The sequence below is a fragment of the Atractosteus spatula genome, chromosome 6, assembly GCF_055471065.1.
Source record: "Atractosteus spatula isolate fAtrSpa1 chromosome 6, fAtrSpa1.hap1, whole genome shotgun sequence".
Lineage (NCBI taxonomy): Eukaryota > Metazoa > Chordata > Actinopteri > Semionotiformes > Lepisosteidae > Atractosteus > Atractosteus spatula.
In genome coordinates this window covers 19,719,933-19,741,782 of record NC_142711.1, presented here as the reverse complement: position 1 = coordinate 19,741,782, position 21,850 = coordinate 19,719,933, and the positions used below count along the sequence as shown (strand labels likewise).

General features: G+C 51.0%; 1 protein-coding gene across 1 annotated transcript in view; it reads right to left on the bottom strand.

The window, feature by feature from the left end:
• The window catches only part of LOC148832624 (calcium-binding protein 2-like), a 29,598-nt gene extending 8,627 nt beyond the window's left edge, over positions 1 to 20,971 (bottom strand). Inside the window, exons 1-2 of the mRNA XM_088918987.1 lie at positions 20,827 to 20,971; positions 17,637 to 17,903 (exon numbers count right to left, since the gene is read on the bottom strand). Of these exons, the coding sequence (XP_088775113.1) occupies positions 17,637 to 17,903; positions 20,827 to 20,925 (366 nt within the window). The 5' untranslated portion in view covers positions 20,926 to 20,971. The remainder of the gene's footprint in view (positions 1 to 17,636; positions 17,904 to 20,826) is intronic.
• Between the last annotated feature and the right edge of the window lie 879 nt (positions 20,972 to 21,850).

Here is a 21,850-nt window from a genome sequence, read left to right as displayed (position 1 = left end):
TACCGACTTCAAAAATGGTTTGGATTGGTCAAATGGCCCCCCCTCTGGTTTCTGGGGGTGTCCTGTGCCCTTGTATGTGAGAACACATGGTTCGGCCAGCGTGGCCCAGCCAGAGCTTGGGTCGCCTGACCGCACGTCTCAGGGTTAGTCAGGATGCAGGAGATAGGCTATGGCAGCCGGGGCTTTTAGAGTAAAGCACGTCCATGGTATTGTTCCTGGAGCGTTGACATATTCCATTCCCTTGATCACAAGGACACAGATGTTAGGAAAGGAGCGAAAGATATTCTTTCTGTATCGGTGGATGGGTGAAAAGCAGGTGTGGACACATCGGTGCTAGTCTATCTTGTATTACCCAGGAGTCCTTGTTCTTCTGTGCTCCTTCACGCTCTGAAGTCGCGTCTGGCGGATTTGGAAGAAGAGTGTGACACTGGACCCGGTCATTAGCCAAGCCGCAGTCTCCTCTGTTTCTCTCACGCTTACGTGAGGCAGATTTTGCGGACGAGAAGCAAAGCCAAACTTAGAAAATGGAACTCAAGGTTCGTGTTGTCAGCAGACGCTTTGGGACATTGAAAAAGCATCTGTGCTCCCTCTCCTGAATGTGCCCCCAGATGCTGGAAGATCTGTTATTCCAGTATGGGGGGGGGGGGGGGCTGTTGGGGCCATCTCACAGCTCTCGGGTCCAGGGTTCAGCTCCAGACTGGGGGGCTGTCTGCGTGGAGTTTGCATGTTCTCTTTGTGGTCTCTCAGGTGCTCCAGTTTGCTCCCCTCCTTCAAAAGACATGCCGAGTAGGTCAACCGGTGCAGACTGTGTAGGGGAGGACATGAGACTCTGAGCGAGCAGAAATAGAATCGTATTCAGTCACACTTGCACGTCATGTGAGACAAGTTTCTCCATCTTCAACTTCCATCGAGAGCACGCTAAGAGCTGATGGCCACCTGTGCCCCAGCTTCTAGAGTTCAGGTCCTGCCCCAGGTGCAACTCAAATCATCCATTTCAACATAGAGCAGCACCTTACAGACCCCGACCTGGGGAATGGAGAGTGCCTATAAATGAGTACTTATGCATGTCTTACAGTTTCCTGCAGTAAGGCCTTTACAGGTCCCTGAAGCAGAGGACACACTTCAAACAACAGCATTACTTTTTAAAGAGACAGTTACTCCGAGGATCTGTCACATTGGAGCTACTTTGTTGACAACATGAGATTTCAGAATGAAAAGCAGGAGGTGAGTTTTGCAAGGCCTTGGCTAACTTATCATGTCAGCCTGCCTGCTACAAGGTGATGATGCGATGACTGCAGTGCTATGATGTGATGATGCAATAACATCACATGTAATGATGTGATGATGCAATTACTTCCCATGATATCATGTGATGATGCAATAACATCACATGTGATGATGCAATTACTTCCCATGATATGATGTGATGATGCAATAACTTCACAGTCTATGAGGCGATGATGCAATAACTTGACGTGCCATGACGCGATGACTGCACGTGCCACGATGGTCCGATGGTACACGTTCCACCGTGCTGTGCTTTGTTTGTACGTACGAGCTGGGACTGCGCAAAGCCCTGTCTCAGGAAGATGCAGGCGGGCCCCACGATGTTGTGCAGCATGGTGCAGTTCTGGACCAGCGCGCACAGCGGCTCCGTGAACTCCCGCTCGCTGCCAGAGTCCTCCGGAGCTGCCCCCTCGGCCGGCTCGGCCCTCTCCCGGCCTACCGCCACTCCGCCCAGCACGGCAGCGGCCAGGGCTCCGCCCGCCTCCAGAGTGACCGCCCCCTTTGCCAGCAGGGAACCAGCCAATTACCCGGCAGCACAGGACCGGAGACATGTACCCCCCCCCACCCCCACCCCCACCCCCACTCCCCGACAGCCAACACACACACTCCACCTTCATACGGCCAATAGTGTCACATGCAGGCCTCTTCTTGCAGCACAAACGCCGCTCTGATCCCATAACCCTTAACCAACCAATCCTGCCCCGATCTGCCTGACTTTCGCACAGCACTCAAAACTACACACACACCTGCAGACACACTCTTCTCAGGTCCTTTCCATCCCAGAGCAGTCAATCTAACACAGCCTCCCTCACAAGACCAGCCAATCAGCTACATCAGGCGTCCAAACTAGCAAACGAAGCACAGCCCCCCTCACAAGACCAGCCAATCATCTACATCAGGCGTCCAAACTAGCAAACCAAGCACAGCCCCCCTCACAAGACCAGCCAATCAGCTACATCAGGCGTCCAAACTAGCAAACCAAGCGCAGCCCCCCTCACAAGACCAGCCAATCAGCTACATCAGGCGTCCAAACTAGCAAACCAAGCGCAGCCCCCCTCACAAGACCAGCCAATCAGCTACATCAGGCGTCCAAACTAGCAAACCAAGCGCAGCCCCCCTCACAAGACCAGCCAATCAGGCGTCCAAACTAGCAAACCAAGCACACCCTCCTCACAAGACCAGCCAATCAGCTACATCAGGCGTCCAAACTAGCAAACCAAGCGCAGCCCCCCTCACAAGACCAGCCAATCAGCTACATCAGGCGTCCAAACTAGCAAACCAAGCACAGCCCCCCTCACAAGACCAGCCAATCAGCTACATCAGGCGTCCAAACTAGCAAACCAAGCACAGCCCCCCTCACAAGACCAGCCAATCAGCTACATCAGGCATCCAAACTAGCAAACCAAGCACAGCCCCCCTCACAAGACCAGCCAATCAGGCGTCCAAACTAGCAAACCAAGCACACCCTCCTCACAAGACCAGCCAATCAGCTACATCAGGCGTCCAAACTAGCAAACCAAGCGCAGCCCCCCTCACAAGACCAGCCAATCAGCTACATCAGGCGTCCAAACTAGCAAACCAAGCGCAGCCCCCCTCACAAGACCAGCCAATCAGCTACATCAGGCGTCCAAACTAGCAAACCAAGCACAGCCTTCCTCGCAAGACTGGTCAACCAAATAAATATAACCTAGAAATTAGTCAATCAGACACTGTCAATTTAACTAGAAACCAATAAGACCCTGACTACATACTGTAAGACATACTGTACTGCTTACTGCGTCTGACTGCCTGCATTCAGCGTACAGTACGTATTCAGAACATGAGCACGTAGAAAAGGTTAGAAACGCAAGGAGATAATTCCATCCATCTGGTCTGTTTGGTCATTAGCAGTTAATTGATCTGAGAGTCTCATCCAGCCATGTCTTGAAAGAAGCCAGGGTATCGGTTTCAACAACATGGCCGGGGAGCTTGTCGCATGAGTTTGAGTCAGTTTAGATGACCTTGGTCATATGAAATGAACCCAATGTGATTTTGTAGTGCTGTCTGTGCAAGAGCCCATCATGATATCTATATCTTTATCTATAGTATGTCATCTGCAATAGATGCAAGCTTTCCTATATTGGTACAGAAATTGCACATGGCTCTGATGCTTGTGGCTTGTCAGAGAGAAGCTGGCATGACAGGTGTGGCTATGCTGCTCAGATTATGCTGCAGCACAGATATCCCCTATGTCAAAGGGCCAGGCCTCCTGCCAAGGGGATGACATCACCTTCCACAGCAGGCTCAGTGCTGAATGAGCCATGTTGCATTCTCTCCTCTTTTACAAACTCCTTACAGTCCTCTGCAGTAAAAGGCAGGCATGTCACGTGGCCATCTAACCACATGTGCAAGAGTGGCATCGGTGAGCCAAGCAGATTTGGTGATTACAAGCCTTACAAGAAATACTAAAATTTTCTGACTGACAAATAAAATAACAACACAACCGATGAATTTAAGAGGCTTCTCTTCGAAGGCTGGGGGAGATTATCTGACCATCTCGTCTCAGGGATCAGTGGAATAGGGGGTCTGCTCTCTCTGATAGACCTCAGTGAGTCACAATCTGGACGCACTGTTCAGTGGCACAGAGAGCAGAAAATATTGTGACAGCAACAGAAATTCAGTGGCACTGGAGAAACACTGTGTTACTGTCACACTCCCTCAAAGGAAGGTCATTACTGGCTATTGATCATACTCGTCGGAAACTGTTTTTCAATTACTCACACACTGACTGACTGACTAATGAATTTACTGAATTATTGATTGTGTTGCTGCCTAAAATATTGAGTAAATGAGTAAACAAAAGTACTAATAAATGCTGACAACAATACTGACACTAATAGAGATACTGACACCAATACTGATACTGTCACCTCCACTGACACTCATACTGATTACTATACTGATACTGTCACCTCCACCAACACTTACTTATTCAGTACTGATACTGTCACCTCCACTGACACCGATACTTATTACAATACTGTCACCTCCACCAACACTTACTTATTCAGTACTGATACTGTCACCTCCACTGACACCGATACTTATTACAATACTGTCACCTCCACAAGCACTGATACTGATTACAATACTACTACTGTCACCTCTCCTGACACTGATAGAGATACTGACACCAATACTGATACTGTCACCTCCACTGACACTCAATACTGATACTGTCACCTCCACTGACACTGATATTTATTACAATACTGTCACCTCCACAAACACTGATACTGATTACAATACTTATACTGTCACCTCTCCTGACACTGATAGAGATACTGACACCAATATTGATACTGTCACCACTGACACTCAATACTAATTACAATACTGATGCTGTCACCTCCATTGACACTGGGACTGATTACAATATGAATACTGTTCCCTGACACTGATACAGATACTGATTACAATACTGATACAGAAGAAGGGACAGAGGATGGGAGACAGAGGAAGGAACTGAGGAAGAGAGATGGGCAGAGGGATGGAGGGTGGGAGTCAGAGGGAGCGAGGGGTGGAGAGAGAGAGAGAGACAGAGGGAGGGTTGGCAGGAGAGAGGCTCTTGCTGGTCGAGGGGTCTACAGCACAGACAGTCAATGAGCAGTCACACACACCCTCTCGCCCCCATTCTGAGGGGGAAGGCAGGGCCCAGTTGTTCAACGGCACCCACAGCCAGCACCCAGAGCCAGGCCTTACCTTCTTGATCCTGCTCCTCATGGAGGGCTTTGTGCAGTTCCCCATACCTCCCCTGCGCACTCGCTCCGGCTGGGATTACAGCGGCTCCCAGACGTCACGCACGGAGCGCATCTTCCCAGCTAACCGCGGTTCTGGTACTAGTGAGGGTGGCAGCAGAAATGACACCAAGAACGGCACCAGCGAGGCAACTGGAAAACTCCAGTTCCCGGTCTGAAGTTCAGGATCAGTCGCGAAACGGAAGCTATCTCTGAACAGAAAAACGGAAAATCCCGAAGACGAAAGAATGAGAGCCGTGAGTCAGTCTATCCTGAAGCCATCCTACTCAAGGACAGGAAAATAATCTTAGTAAATGTAATAATCACGGCAGCGATTATTCTACATGGGGTGGCATTCCTTCAGGAAGATAGTGGTGCTGTTTTGCAGATGCAGTGTGTTGTCAGCATCTCTCTCTCTCTCTTTCTCTCTCTCTCTCTCTCTATCCCCAGTTTTTCTCCTGACTTTAATCTCATCCCTCTCGCTCACTCTCATTCTCTCTCCATCAAACTGAGCAAATGACTAGTCTGAGAGGGAGAGAGAGAGAATTAGTGTGGAGAATAACCAGAGGCCTTTTTAATCCCTTGCCTTTCGGATTAAATGGAGACAGGGAGATGGAGAGAAAGAGTGAGGTGAGCAGGGCGGGGAGGAGAGAGAGGGGGGAAAGTGGGAATGGGATGGAGGGAGAGAGGCAGAGAGTGAAGGGTGAAAAAGAAGCTGGAAGGGAGTGAAGGATAAGAATATAAGAACACAAGACAGGTTACAGATGAAAGGAGGCCGTTCAAGTAATTAATTTGTTTTTGATATCTCATCCAGCTGTTTCGGAGCCAGGCTATCAGCTTCAACGATATGGCTGGGCAGCTTGTTCCACACCCCCACTACACTTTGTGTAAATTAGTGTCCCCCCCATTCTCAATTTTAAAAGTACTTCCTGATATAAGCAAGTCATTTTGGAGATGTGATGTGAGAGAGGGAGAGAAGAGGCAGAGGAAGAACTTCAGAATATCTTTAACATGAAGAAACACAGAAGGACATTCAGGAAACCTGGCTCGTTCACACACTGGCAACTAATTCATCTGCACATCTGTTTCTGCAAGATCTTCAGAGAAACACGACCCGAAAGAAGATTATAAGTCAGGGAAACAGGGAGCCAGAAAAGAAGAGAGAGAAATAGAGATAAGAAGAGGGCAGAAATGTGGGGTGCTGAGAGAACTTGTAACGTAGAAAACAATTATACTGTACTACTGTTATGACAAACAAATAACAAAATTAAACCTAAACTAACCAGTCAGTCAAACAGCACCAATACCGTTGAACAGAGACACAGCCAAATAGCACCAATAGGGTGGTTGTTCAGTGTCTGTGGTTCAGTCAGTGTGGAGCAGTGTGTGTGTTCAGTCAGTGTGGAGCAGTGTGTGGTTCATTGTGTGTGGTTCAGTCAGAGTGGAGCCTGGTTCAGTGTGTGTGGTTCAGTCAGAGTGGAGCCTGGTTCAGTGTGTGTGGTTCAGTTAGAGTGGAGCCTGGTTCAGTGTGTGTGTTCAGTCAGTGTGGAGTCTGTTTTAGTGTGTGTGGTTCAGGAAGTGTGGAGCTTGGTTCAGTGTGTGTGGTTCAGTCAGAGTGGAGCTTTGTTCAGTGTGTGTGGTTCAGTCAGAGTGAAGCCTGGTTCAGTGTGTGTGAAGCAGTCAGAGTTGAGCCTGGTTCAGTGTGTTTGGTTCAGTTAGAGTGGAGCCTGGTTCAGTGTGTGTGGTTCAGTCAGTGTGGAGCTTTGTTCAGTGTGTGTGGTTCAGTCAGAGTGGAGCATGGTTCAGTGTGTGTGGTTCAGTCAGAGTGGAGCCTGGTTCAGTGTGTGTGGTCTAGTCAGAGTAGAGCCTGGTTCAGTGTGTGTGGTTCAGTCAGAGTGGAGCTTAGTTCAGTGTGTGTGGTTCAGTTAGAGTGGAGCCTGGTTCAGTGTGTGTGGTCTAGTCAGAGTGGAGCTTGGTTCAGTGTGTGTGGTCCAGTTAGAGTGGAGCCTGGTTCATTGTGTGTGGTTCAGTCAGTGTGGAGCCTGGTTTGGTGTGTGTGGTCTAGTCAGAGTGGAGCCTGGTTCAGTGTGTGTGGTTCAGTCAGAGTGGAGCCTGGTTCAGTGTGTGTGGTTCAGTCAGAGTGGAGCCTGGTTCAATGTGTGTGGTTCAGTTAGAGTGGAGCCTGGTTCAGTGTGTGTGTTCAGTCAGTGTGGAGTCTGTTTTAGTGTGTGTGGTTCAGGAAGTGTGGAGCTTGGTTCAGTGTGTGTGGTTCAGTCAGAGTGGAGCTTTGTTCAGTGTGTGTGGTTCAGTCAGAGTGAAGCCTGGTTCAGTGTGTGTGAAGCAGTCAGAGTTGAGCCTGGTTCAGTGTGTTTGGTTCAGTTAGAGTGGAGCCTGGTTCAGTGTGTGTGGTTCAGTCAGAGTGGAGCCTGGTTCAGTGTGTATGGTTCAGTCAGTGTGGAGCTTTGTTCAGTGTGTGTGGTTCAGTCAGAGTGGAGCCTGGTTCAGTGTGTGTGGTTCAGTCAGAGTGGAGCCTGGTTCAGTGTGTGTGGTCTAGTCAGAGTAGAGCCTGGTTCAGTGTGTGTGGTCTAGTCAGAGTAGAGCCTGGTTCAGTGTGTGTGGTTCAGTCAGAGTGGAGCTTAGTTCAGTGTGTGTGGTTCAGTTAGAGTGGAGCCTGGTTCAGTGTGTGTGGTCTAGTCAGAGTGGAGCTTGGTTCAGTGTGTGTGGTCCAGTTAGAGTGGAGCCTGGTTCATTGTGTGTGGTTCAGTCAGTGTGGAGCCTGGTTTGGTGTGTGTGGTCTAGTCAGAGTGGAGCCTGGTTCAGTGTGTGTGGTTCAGTCAGAGTGGAGCCTGGTTCAGTGTGTGTGGTCTAGTCAGAGTAGAGCCTGGTTCATTGTGTGTGGTTCAGTCAGAGTGGAGCCTGGTTCAGTGTGTGTGGTTCAGTCAGAGTGGAGCCTGGTTCAGTGTGTGTGGTTCAGTCAGAGTGGAGCTTGGTTCAGTGTGTGTGGTTCAGTCAGAGTGGAGCCTGGTTCAGTGTGTGTGGTCCAGTTAGAGTGGAGCCTGGTTCAGTGTGTGTGGTTCAGTCAGTGTGGAGCCTGGTTTGGTGTGTGTGGAGCACTGAGTGTCCACACTGTGCTGATCAGAGAATCTTCAGGGATTACTGTTACATGCAGCTTTAATAGAACACTGCTGTAGAGGCCAGTGAAATGTATTAGTATACAGAAACAGGGAAATGACAACAAAATCCTTTTTTTCTCTCTCATTCTCCACATTCCCATTATCCTGTCTCATTCTGCTCTCTCACCTTGGTCGGTATTTTCCTTCAATCTCAGTGTCCCTGAATTAATCACGCAGAATCATGTTCAATCAGTGTGTTTTAATCATCTCATCTTCTGTGTCTCCTGCTTAGCATTCCCAAAAGCTTCTCTCTCTCAGTGCAGTTTAGTGTGTCTGTACTGTATTAACCCCTCTCTCTCAGTGCAGTGTTAATGTCCTGTAGTGTCCAGTCAGTGTGTCTGGACTGTATTAACCCCTCTCTCTCAGTGCAGTGTTAATGTCCTGCCCTGGACTGTAGTGTCCAGTCAGTGTGTCTGTACTGTATTAACCCCTCTCTCTCAGTGCAGTGTTAATGTCCTGTAGTGTCCAGTCAGTGTGTCTGGACTGTATTAACCCCTCTCTCTCAGTGCAGTGTTAATGTCCTGTAGTGTCCAGTCAGTGTGACTGGACTGTATTAACCCCTCTCTCTCAGTGCAGTGTTAATGTACTGTAGTGTCCAGTCAGTGTGTCTGTACTGTATTAACCCCTCTCTCTCAGTGCAGTGTTAATGTCCTGTAGTGTCCAGTCAGTGTGTCTGGACTGTATTAACCCCTCTCTCTCAGTGCAGTGTTAATGTCCTGCCCTGGACTGTAGTGTCCAGTCAGTGTGTCTGTACTGTATTAACCCCTCTCTCTCAGTGCAGTGTTAATGTACTGGAGTGTCCAGTCAGTGTGTCTGGACTGTATTAACCCCTCTCTCTCAGTGCAGTGTTAATGTCCTGTAGTGTCCAGTCAGTGTGTCGTACTGTATTAACCCCTCTCTCTCAGTGCAGTGTTAATGTCCTGTAGTGTCCAGTCAGTGTGTCTGGACTGTATTAACCCCTCTCTCTCAGTGCAGTGTTAATGTCCTGTAGTGTCCAGTCAGTGTGTCTGGACTGTATTAACCCCTCTCTCTCAGTGCAGTGTTAATGTCCTGTAGTGTCCAGTCAGTGTGTCTGGACTGTATTAATTTTTTTTCTTTCAGTACACTGTTGGTTATCATTGCACAGTATTGTCACCTCTGTATTGCAGTGAAATGCATTAAGTGTTTTATTCGTGTTTTAATATTTTTTCAGAAGTAAGTTTTCTGCATGTGCCTTTCTGATGTTTAATTCCATTTCTTCACTGGACTCTCTTGTTTTATGCATATCTTTGATGTTTCCAAATTCATTCATCGGAAACCTAATGACTTTCCTGCCCTCTTCCTTTGGTCTCCTCTGAATTGGAAACCAGCTGAGTTTCTCTCTTAGACGTTTCTCTCCTGCTGCACACTGGCTGAAGTGAACGGTTATGGCCAGTAGAGGGAGACAGTTCTCTACAGTCTGTTAAGCTCTCCGACTTCGCTGCTGGTGGTCATTTTTGCTGTTCCCCAGAATGGTCAGCAGAGGCAGATACAACCCTAGGAATCTCCAAAGACCCTGGAGACCCGCCTGCATCACACCTGTATCTTTTCTAAACACACTTTTGAAGTATAATCTACTGCCAACCCATCGCCTCAGTATTGCAATTCAGGGGTGGCTGGAAACTATTGAAAATTGCACTTACAGCTGAGAGCAGGACCTTTAGGTTTTAAAAGCATTTCTGTCTAGTTTGTACACCCATAGTCTGCTTCATGTTTTACTGTTTAGTCTGAAGAAGCCCACTGGATTGTCTTTGTCAAGGGTTCAGAGGTTAAACAAAAGGCATTTGGTGCACCAGCTCTCAGAGACACGCAGCATTTGAAATGTGAAGGTGACAACACTTAGCTTTGTGTTCAGAGGGAGAATCTGACAAACTACTCCCGCTGCTGTGATGACAGCCGGCTGGACGCCACTCAAAGAGGAAACACAGTCTTTCAGTCATCAACGCAGAAGAGCTCCTGGGGACCTCTTTACACAGAGAGTTGCGGGTGTCTGGAACACCAGCTGTGCAGTTAGGATCCAGGTGCTGCTAGCAATTCAGTGAGCAGAGTGAAGGGCCCAAAGACCTCCTACCATTTGCAGGCCTTGTTCTTTAATGACATCCTCAGCGTCGTGAATAATTCAGGCTCGTTAAAAATGCATCACATCTGGAGCAATTAAGAGATCAGCAATGGCAGAAGAGAGCCGTCTTCTCACAATATCGCTAACGCTGTGCGGTAACTATATACGAGAGGAGTCATGCACCGCAGTAAAAGTTTCATTACTGTAGAGAAGAATAGGATGGCAGTGGACTGTGTCCATTGTAATGATGTATAGAGTCAGTGTGTACCAACAATGCCAGTGTTAGACAACGTTGGTGTAAGACTCTAGGTTACAACTGTACACCGTAAGGCCACAGTAGGACCCTGGATTATACCTGCACACAGGTAATAGCAGTACAATACACTAGATTATACCTGTACACAGGTAATACCAATACAAAACACTGGATTATACCTGTATACAGGTAATACCAGTACAAAACACTGGATTATACCTGTATACAGGTAATACCCGTATAAAACACTGGATTATACCTCTACAAAGGTTATACCAATATAAAACATTAGATTATACTTGTACACAGGTACTACCAGTATAAAACACTGGATTATACTTGTACACAGGTAGTAGCACTACAAAACACTAGATTATACTTCAACACACATAAAGCCAAAGTAGGACACTAGATTATATCTGTACACAGTAAATACCAGTATAAAACATTGGACTATACTTGTAAACAGGTAATACCAGTATAAAACACTGGATTATACCTGTACACAGGTAGTAGCAGTACAAGACACTAGATTATACTTCAACACACATAAAGCCACAGTAGGACACTAGATTATATCTGTACACAGGTAATACCAGTATGAAAGACTGGACTATACCTGTACACAGGTAATACCAGTATAAAACACTGAATTAGACCTGTACACAGGTAGTAGCAGTACAAGACACATCTGGTGTAGCTACAGTGTCTCTTCAATCACTATGCACAGGCTTCTGTAAAGGAGTCTGGTGTAGCTACAGTGTCTCTTCAATCACCGTGCACAGGCTTTTATAAGGGAATAAGCTGTCGTACTTAATGTTTTCATTTTTGCCCTTGACTTTCAGAGTCACTCTAAAATGAGAGCAAATTACAAAAGAGATTTGTTATGGTGACTGCACAAAGACTTTAAACTGATTACAGAGCATCAAAAAAATAAATTGAAAGAAAAATTCAATTTCAAAAAGTGTTTTTTGTGAGTCATTATAAAACGTCATGTGTACAGTGATAATTGAATGGAAATATTTGGAGTTCCTAGTCTGAAGTTATAAGTGTTATAAGCCCACACTGCACCCTCACACTGTCCACACTGCAGCCTCACACTGCCTTCTCTGCACCCTCACACTGCCCACTGCCCACACTGCACCCTCACACTGTCCACACTGCAGCCTCACACTGCCTTCTCTGCACCCTCACACTGCCCACTGTCCACACTGCACCCTCACACTGCCCACACTGCACCCTCACACTGCCCACTGTCCACACTGCACCCTCACACTGCCCACACTGCACCCTCACACTGCCCACTGTCCACACTGCACCCTCACACTGCCCACACTTTCCACACTGCACCCTCACACTGTCCACACTGCACCCTCACACTGCCCACACTGCACCCTCACACTGCCCACTGTCCACACTGCACCCTCACACTGCCCACACTGCACCCTCACACTGCCCACACTGCACCCTCACACTGCCCACTGTCCACACTGCACCCTCACACTGCCCTCTCTGCACCCTCACACTGTCCACACTGCACCCTCACACTGCCCTCTCTGCACACTCACACTGCCCACACTGTCCACACTGCACCCTCACATTGCCCACACTGTCCACATTGCACCCTCACACTGTCCACACTGCACCCTCACACTGTCCACACTGCACCCTCACACTGTCCACACTGCAGCCTCACATTGCCCACACTGTCCACACTGCACCCTCATACTGTCCACACTGCACCCTCACACTGCTCCCTCACACTGCACCCTCACACTGCCCTCTCTGCACACTCATACTGTCCACACTGCACCCTCACACTGCCCTCTCTGCACACTCACACTGCCCACACTGCTCCCTCACACTGTCCACACTGCACCCTCACACTGCCCTCTCTGCACACTCACACTGCCCACACTGCTCCCTCACACTGTCCACACTGCACCCTCACACTGCCCACACTGCACCCTCACACTGCCTTCTCTGCACTGCACACTCACACTGTCCACACTGCACCCTCACACTGCCCTCTCTGCACACTCACACTGCCCACACTGCTCCCTCACACTGTCCACACTGCACCCTCACACTGCTCCCTCACACTGCACCCTCACACTGCCCTCTCTGCACACTCACACTGTCCACACTGCACCCTCACACTGCCCTCTCTGCACCCTCACACTGTCCACACTGCACCCTCACACTGCCCTCTCTGCACACTCACACTGCCCACACTGTCCACACTGCACCCTCACATTGCCCACACTGTCCACATTGCACCCTCACACTGCCCACACTGCACCCTCTCACTGTCCACACTGCCCACACTGCACCCTCACACTGCCCACACTGCACCCTCACACTGTCCACACTGCAGCCTCACATTGCCCACACTGTCCACACTGCACCCTCATACTGTCCACACTACACCCTCACACTGCTCCCTCACACTGCACCCTCACACTGCCCTCTCTGCACACTCATACTGTCCACACTGCAGCCTCACACTGCCCTCTCTGCACACTCACACTGCCCACACTGCTCCCTCACACTGTCCACACTGCACCCTCACACTGCCCTCTCTGCACACTCACACTGCCCACACTGCTCCCTCACACTGTCCACACTGCACCCTCACACTGCCCACACTGCACCCTCACACTGCCTTCTCTGCACTGCACACTCACACTGTCCACACTGCACCCTCACACTGCCCTCTCTGCACACTCACACTGCCCACACTGCTCCCTCACACTGCCCACACTGCTCCCTCACACTGTCCACACTGCACCCTCACACTGCTCCCTCACACTGCACCCTCACACTGCCCTCTCTGCACACTCACACTGTCCACACTGCACCCTCACACTGTCCACACTGTCCACACTGCACCCTCATACTGTCCACACTGCACCCTCACACTGCCCTCTCTGCACCCTCACACTGCCCACACTGCACCCTCACACTGCTCCCTCACACTGCACCCTCACACTGCCCTCTCTGCACAGTCACACTGTCCACACTGCACCCTCACACTGCCCTCTATGCACACTCACACTGCCCACACTGCTCCCTCACACTGTCCACACTGCACCCTCACACTGCCCTCTCTGCACACTCACACTGCCCACACTGCTCCCTCACACTGTCCACACTGCACCCTCACACTGCCCTCTCTGCACCCTCACACTGCCCACACTGTCCACACTGCACCCTCACACTGCCCACACTGCACCCTCACACTGCCCACAGTGCCCACACTGTCCACACTGCACCCTCACACTGCCCACACTGTCCACACTGCAGCCTCACACTGCCCACACTGCCCTCCCTGCACCCTCACACTGCCCTCTCTGCACCCCTCACACTGCATCCTCACACTGCCCACACTGCACCCTCTAACTGTCCACACTGCACCCTCACACTGCTCACACTGCAGCCTCACACTGCCCTCTCTGCACACTCATACTGCCCACACTGCACCCTCACACTGCCCACACCGCACCCTCACACTGCCCTCTCTGCACACTCACACTGTCCACACTGCACCCTCTCACTGTCCACACTGCATCCTCACACTGTCCACACTGCAGCCTCACACTGCCCTCTCTGCACACTCACACTGCCCACACTGCACCCTCACACTGCTCCCTCACACTGCACCCTCACACTGCCCTCTCTGCACAGTCACACTGTCCACACTGCACCCTCACACTGCCCTCTATGCACACTCACACTGCCCACACTGCTCCCTCACACTGTCCACACTGCACCCTCACACTGCCCTCTCTGCACACTCACACTGCCCACACTGCTCCCTCACACTGTCCACACTGCACCCTCACACTGCCCTCTCTGCACCCTCACACTGCCCACACTGTCCACACTGCACCCTCACACTGCCCACACTGCACCCTCACACTGCCCACAGTGCCCACACTGTCCACACTGCACCCTCACACTGCCCACACTGTCCACACTGCAGCCTCACACTGCCCACACTGCCCTCCCTGCACCCTCACACTGCCCTCTCTGCACCCCTCACACTGCATCCTCACACTGCCCACACTGCACCCTCTAACTGTCCACACTGCACCCTCACACTGCTCACACTGCAGCCTCACACTGCCCTCTCTGCACACTCATACTGCCCACACTGCACCCTCACACTGCCCACACCGCACCCTCACACTGCCCTCTCTGCACACTCACACTGTCCACACTGCACCCTCTCACTGTCCACACTGCATCCTCACACTGTCCACACTGCAGCCTCACACTGCCCTCTCTGCACACTCATACTGCCCACACTGCACCCTCACACTGTCCACACTGCAGCCTCACATTGCCCACACTGTCCACACTGCACCCTCACACTGCTCCCTCACACTGCACCCTCACACTGCCCTCTCTGCACACTCACACTGTCCACACTGCAGCCTCACACTGCCCTCTATGCACACTCACACTGCCCACACTGCTCCCTCACACTGTCCACACTGCACCCTCACACTGCTCCCTCACACTGCACCCTCACACTGCCCTCTCTGCACACTCACACTGTCCACACTGCACCCTCACACTGTCCACGCTGTCCACACTGCACCCTCATACTGTCCACACTGCACCCTCACACTGCCCTCTCTGCACCCTCACACTGCCCACACTGCACCCTCACACTGCTCCCTCACACTGCACCCTCACACTGCCCTCTCTGCACAGTCACACTGTCCACACTGCACCCTCACACTGCCCTCTATGCACACTCACACTGCCCACACTGCTCCCTCACACTGTCCACACTGCACCCTCACACTGCCCTCTCTGCACCCTCACACTGCCCACACTGTCCACACTGCACCCTCACACTGCCCACACTGCACCCTCACACTGCCCACAGTGCCCACACTGTCCACACTGCACCCTCACACTGCCCACACTGTCCACACTGCAGCCTCACACTGCCCACACTGCCCTCCCTGCACCCTCACACTGCCCTCTCTGCACCCCTCACACTGCATCCTCACACTGCCCACACTGCACTCTCTCACTGTCCACACTGCACCCTCACACTGCTCACACTGCAGCCTCACACTGCCCTCTCTGCACACTCATACTGCCCACACTGCACCCTCACACTGCCCACACCGCACCCTCACACTGCCCTCTCTGCAGCCTCACACTGTCCACACTGCAGCCTCACATTGCCCACACTGTCCACACTGCACCCTCACACTGCTCCCTCACACTGCACCCTCACACTGCCCTCTCTGCACACTCACACTGTCCACACTGCAGCCTCACACTGCCTTCTCTGCACACTCACACTGCCCACACTGCACCCTCACACTGCCCACACTGCAGCCTCACACTGCTCACACTGCAGCCTCACACTGTCCACACTGCATCCTCACACTGCTCACACTGCATCCTCACACTGCTCACACTGCAGCCTCACACTGCCCTCTCTGCACACTCATACTGCCCACACTGCACCCTCACACTGTCCACACTGCAGCCTCACACTGCTCACACTGCAGCCTCACACTGCCCTCTCTGCACACTCATACTGCCCACACTGCACCCTCACACTGCCCACACTGCAGCCTCACACTGCCCACACTGTCCACACTGCACCCTCACACTGCCCTCTCTGCACCCCTCACACTCAGCCTGAAGAATCAGGGTCATGTCATCACTGAGCACTTGACAGGTAATACTGCTGCAAAACCGATGCAGCCAGATGCACTCGGGGACTTAAAGGAATTTCTGTCTCTCTCAGGTTGGAGGAACTGAATCTCTTCTGTCGGGAGCAGTGCAGACTATGGAAACAAGTGTTCACAATCCTCAAAGGCACCGACACAGGCAACCCAAAGAATTTCTGCAGAATGAACAGTGAACCAGCCAGAGGACACAGGTGGAAGCTACATTTAACACTGAGGTTTTAAAAGGGTTGCTTCATTCAAGAAACAGCTGGATGAAATCCTTGAATCAATTAGCAACTAATTACCAAATCAGCAAGATGAGCTGAATTGCTTCCTGTCATTTGTGACCTGTCTGGTGTTCCTAACTGGCTCTTAGGTAGTTTCCAGTTATGGCCTTCCCAGTGAACATGATATGAAATCAATACCACTAGTGTTGTGCCAGGTGTTGTACCCAGCCTCTGTGTTTCCTGTTGTCGATTCTCTGCATTCCTCTCGCACACCCACTCAAGGCACGCATCACAGCATAGCCACACAGAGACTGTAGCAAACACGGGATACTATAATATGCTTTACAATAATGTAGTGTGACACAAACACTCATTAAGCACATACCTCAGTTATTTTTTTAAAACCTTAATTCACCTGGGGGGTTAATTCAGCTGCACTTAAAGGACCTCTCGAACCATCACGGATGCTAGGCTTAATGTTAGATGTCATTGCTCTCTCACACTGCCCGAACAAAACTGTGTCTCCTAGGAAACGCCTGGCTCCAGGCCACGCCCGATATCCTGAAACAGCGCTGAACTCCTCTAAGCCAAAAGGCCAGGCCTCCCGCTGATGGAGGTTTGGAGCCGTTCGGTTTCCCAGAGGACTGCCTCACAGCGTGGTGGGACACAACGAGCTTTGTTACACTGGCAGATGTGACTGGGGCAGCTCTCCTCTTGCTCCGCGCGGTCTCTGAGCACCCACAGAGCCACCGGCTCCTCCTCCGCGACACAGTGCTTGCACTGTCTAGATCTTAGAGGCATCACGCCACTTCTGTGTCTCGCTAAGTGCCCTGAGCCCAGGTACACTTGGCGTGATGCTCACAGAACTGACACACCGCGACCCACACAAAGCCACGGACTGGCAAGGGCAGGGCAGCAGAGCACAGTACAGTCCGCAGCAGATCGGCACAGCCGCACAGACCTCAGCACGACACAGGACAGGAATCAGAAAGAGGCCAGTTCCACGCAGAGAGGTAACTGCTGGGATGCAGCCAGGAAATTGCTCAGGGGTCAGAAAATAACTCATCCATGGGACACTGGGCTCTTCCTGTTCCTGTGCAGACCCCCCCCCCCTGCAGACGAGTGACACTCTCACCTGCCCGAACACAGAGTCCACGATGGGCCGCAGCTCGGCCCTCACTCTCTCGACCTCCTCCTTGCACTCCCGGGCACAGCCCTCCTCCTCCTCCTCACCCTCGCTGTCCTCACGCTCGCTGTCCTTCTCATTGTCCGGCAGGGACAGACTATGAGACTTGGCCTGGGGAAGCCGGGCGCTCCCCCCCACCTCTCCAGCCCCCCCAGAACCCCCTTCACTGCCCTGTCGCCTCTGCTTCTCCACCTTCCTCCTGATTGAAGCCTGGACCTGAGAGAGAGAGACACAGGAATTAAAACACTAAACACACACTGACTGGACACTACAGGACATTAACACTGCACTGAGAGAGAGGGGTTAATACAGTCCAGACACACTGACTGGACACTACAGGACATTAACACTGCACTGAGAGAAAGGGGTTAATACAGTCCAGACACACTGACTGGACACTACAGGACATTAACACTGCACTGAGAGAGAGGGGTTAATACAGTCTAGACACACTGACTGGACACTACAGTATATTAACACTGCACTGAGAGAGAGGGGTTAATACAGTCCAGACACACTGACTGGACACTACAGTACATTAACACTGCACTGAGAGAGAGGGGTTAATACAGTCCAGACACACTGACTGGACACTACAGTACATTAACACTGCACTGAGAGAGAGAGGGGTTAATACAGTCCAGACACACTGACTGGACACTACAGGACATTAACACTGCACTGAGAGAGAGGGGTTAATACAGCCCAGACACACTGACTGGACACTACAGGACATTAACACTGCACTGAGAGAGAGGGGTTAATACAGTCCAGACACACTGACTGGACACTCCAGTACATTAACACTGCACTGAGAGAGAGGGGTTAATACAGTCCAGACACACTGACTGGACACTCCAGGACATTAACACTGCACTGAGAGAGAGGGGTTAATACAGTCCAGACACACTGACTGGACACTACAGGACATTAACACTGCACTGAGAGAGAGGGGTTAATACAGTCCAGACACACTGACTGGACACTCCAGGACATTAACACTGCACTGAGAGAGAGGGGTTAATACAGTCCAGACACACTGACTGGACACTACAGGACATTAACACTGCACTGAGAGAGAATGTGTAAGCAATGATACTCTATGAGTATTCAGTTGATTTACTGTCAATAGAATTATTCAACATGCAACTGAATATGCACCAGTTCCTGCCTGTGTCTATATTATAATATTTGTATATGATAATATGCATATTTTGGAGTCCACATCTGACAGCCACGTGTGTTTTTACACAAGCAGGCTGGGCTGTAGTTTAGTTCCATTACTGAGCAGCCAATTCACTGATTGTTGGTGTCAGTTTTAAGACAACATTTTACCCTCTGTGATAGACTGACTGAATGACGCACTGACACACTGTCTGATACACAGACTCATGGACTGGCACACTGTCTTACTGACTGATACACTGACACTAACTTACACACTGATTGACTCACTGCATGACACATACTGAGCACTGTCTACCTGATACTCTGATGCTTTGTCTGAATGATGCAATGTCTGTCTGATACACTGACCCACTGACTGACCAATGCACGGATTGACTGATACACTGACAAGTGACTGATATACTTACTGTCTGGTACACTGACACACTGACCTACTGACTGATACACTCACACACTGACTTACTGACTGATACAGTGATTGACTGATTCACTGACACACTGTCTTACTGACAGATACAGTGATTGACTGATTCACCGACTCTCTGACTTACTGACCAATACACTGGCTTATAAACTGATTGACTGACACTTACTGACTGATACACTAATTGACTGACGCTGACTGACTGATACATTGACACACTGATAAATAAACTTACTGATACACTGACACATTAACTTACAGACTGACACACTGACTGATAATTGACACACTAACATATGCACTGACTGGCACACTGACAGGTAAGCTGAACAACTGATACTCTAACACACTGACTGACTGATACACTGACACACTAACATACGCACTGACTGAGACACTGACACACTGACTTACATACTGACACATTGACTGACTCACGATACGCTGACATCTGCCTGACTGATAAAGTGACACAGTAACTTAGACACTGTCTGACACAGACTAACATGCTGCCTGACAAACTTTCTCACTGCCACTGGCACCCTGATTGACTGCCAATGACAAACTGACTGACAGCCATACTGACTGAGTGATATGCAGTACTGTACGTCACTTAGTCAGTGTGTCAGTGTCCGGCAGTGTATCAGACAGGCAGTGTGTCAGTGTCAGGCAGTTTATCAAACAGGCAGTGTGTCAGTGTCGGTCAGCATGTCAGTGTCAGGCAGTGTATCAGACAGGCAGTGTGTCAGTGTCAGACAGTACTGTACGTCACTCAGTCAGTGTGTCAATGCCAGGCAGTGTATCAGACAGGCAGTGTGTCAGTGTCACTCAGTGAATCAGTGTCTGTCAGTACTGTACGTCACTCAGTCAGTGTGTCAATGTCAGGCAGTGTATCGGACAGGAAGTGTGTCAGTGTCACTCAGTGTGTCAGTGTCTGTCAGTACTGTACGTCACTCATTCAGTACTGCCTGACACTGACACACTGACTGCCTGACTGACCCACTGAATAACACACTGACTGACGTATAGATTGACTCATACTGATTGACTGACTCTGACACACTGACTGACACGCTGACACACTGACTGACGCTGATGCACTAACACACTGGCTGACACTCGTATTGACTGGCTCTGATTGACACAAACACGCTGACGGACAAACTATTACAGAATATTAGACCATGAGGAAACGTGTAAAACTTTCACACGCCAAAAACCAGGTCAAAGTTGATGCTGACGCTGTCAGAGACGGGCCCCGGGCATGTTCTGTGCAGCCGGGTGAGCCGTGTGCTGTGCACTCCCGAAAAAACCCCTTCAACGCACACATGCTGCATGCTTGCTGCACACACTTGCTGCACACTCTCTGCCCACACTGCACACTCGCTGCACACACGCTGCACACTCTGTGCCCACACTGCACACACGCTACACACTTGCTGCACACATGTTGCACACTCGCTGTACGCTCGCTGCACACTCGCTACTCTCCTTGTGTTCAAACCACGCTGGTTTCGCTGCTCCTACCCGTTTGGCGGATTTCTTGGGGTCTTCGGGCACGTTCATCGTCGCTACAGGAGGTGCTGCACCACTGCTGGACGCCCCGTCCCGAATGAGCATGAACATCGCTTTCTCTCCTCCCTCTCCCTCCTCTCCCCCTCTCTCTCCGGGATGAGCAGGCTCGCGGAAGGCGGACAGCTCCCTGCCTCCTCCCCCTCTCCCGCTCCCTCCCTCCCTCTCAGTGACGCTGCTCTCTCCGGGTTCCTTCCTCTCGCTGGCCGGACACTCCTGTGCGATCGTCTCCTCCTCTTCGCCTCACTACAGTATATATCCTCTCCTCTCTACAGTACAACCTCCTGTCCCCTGTACTGTACACCCTCTTCTCCTCTCTACTGTCCTCTGTACAGCCTCCTCTCCTCTCTACAGCACCCCTCCTCTCCTGTCTTCTGTGTGTCTCCTCTCCTCTCTACAGTACCCTCCTCTCCTGTCCTCTGTACAGCCTCCTCTCCTCTCTACAGCACCCCTCCTCTCCTGTCTTCTGTGTGTCTCCTCTCCTCTCTACAGTACTGCTCCTCTCCTGTCCTCTGTGTGTCTCCTCTCCTCTCTACAGTACCCCTCCTCTCCTGTCCTCGGTGTGTCTCCTCTCCTCTCTCCTGTCCTCTGTGTGTCTCTCTTTCCCTGCTGGCCCCGGTGCTGCACTGTTCAGCCCTGTTGCCCCACACCCTTCACCAGCTCGCCCCCAGCCTGGCGTCTCTCCCTTCCTCTCCTCCTTCCCCAGTCTGGTGAAGTTTGACAGCCCGCTGGCTGGCTCTGCAGTCTCTCCTCTGCCTCTCTCTCTCTACCCTCCCGTCTCTCCCAGGTGCTGCTTTTTAATCGCGCCGCATGGAGACAGGGGATTGGGTTTCCTCAAAATCACCCTCCCTCCCGCCCTCTGCCCTCTGCGCTCTTGGAGTTGACACCCAATCCCCCTTTCTCTCTCTCAGTCAGCGCCCCACATCTCCCTCCTCTCTCTCTCGGGCCACAGGAATGCTGCTGTGAATCCCTCCCTCTC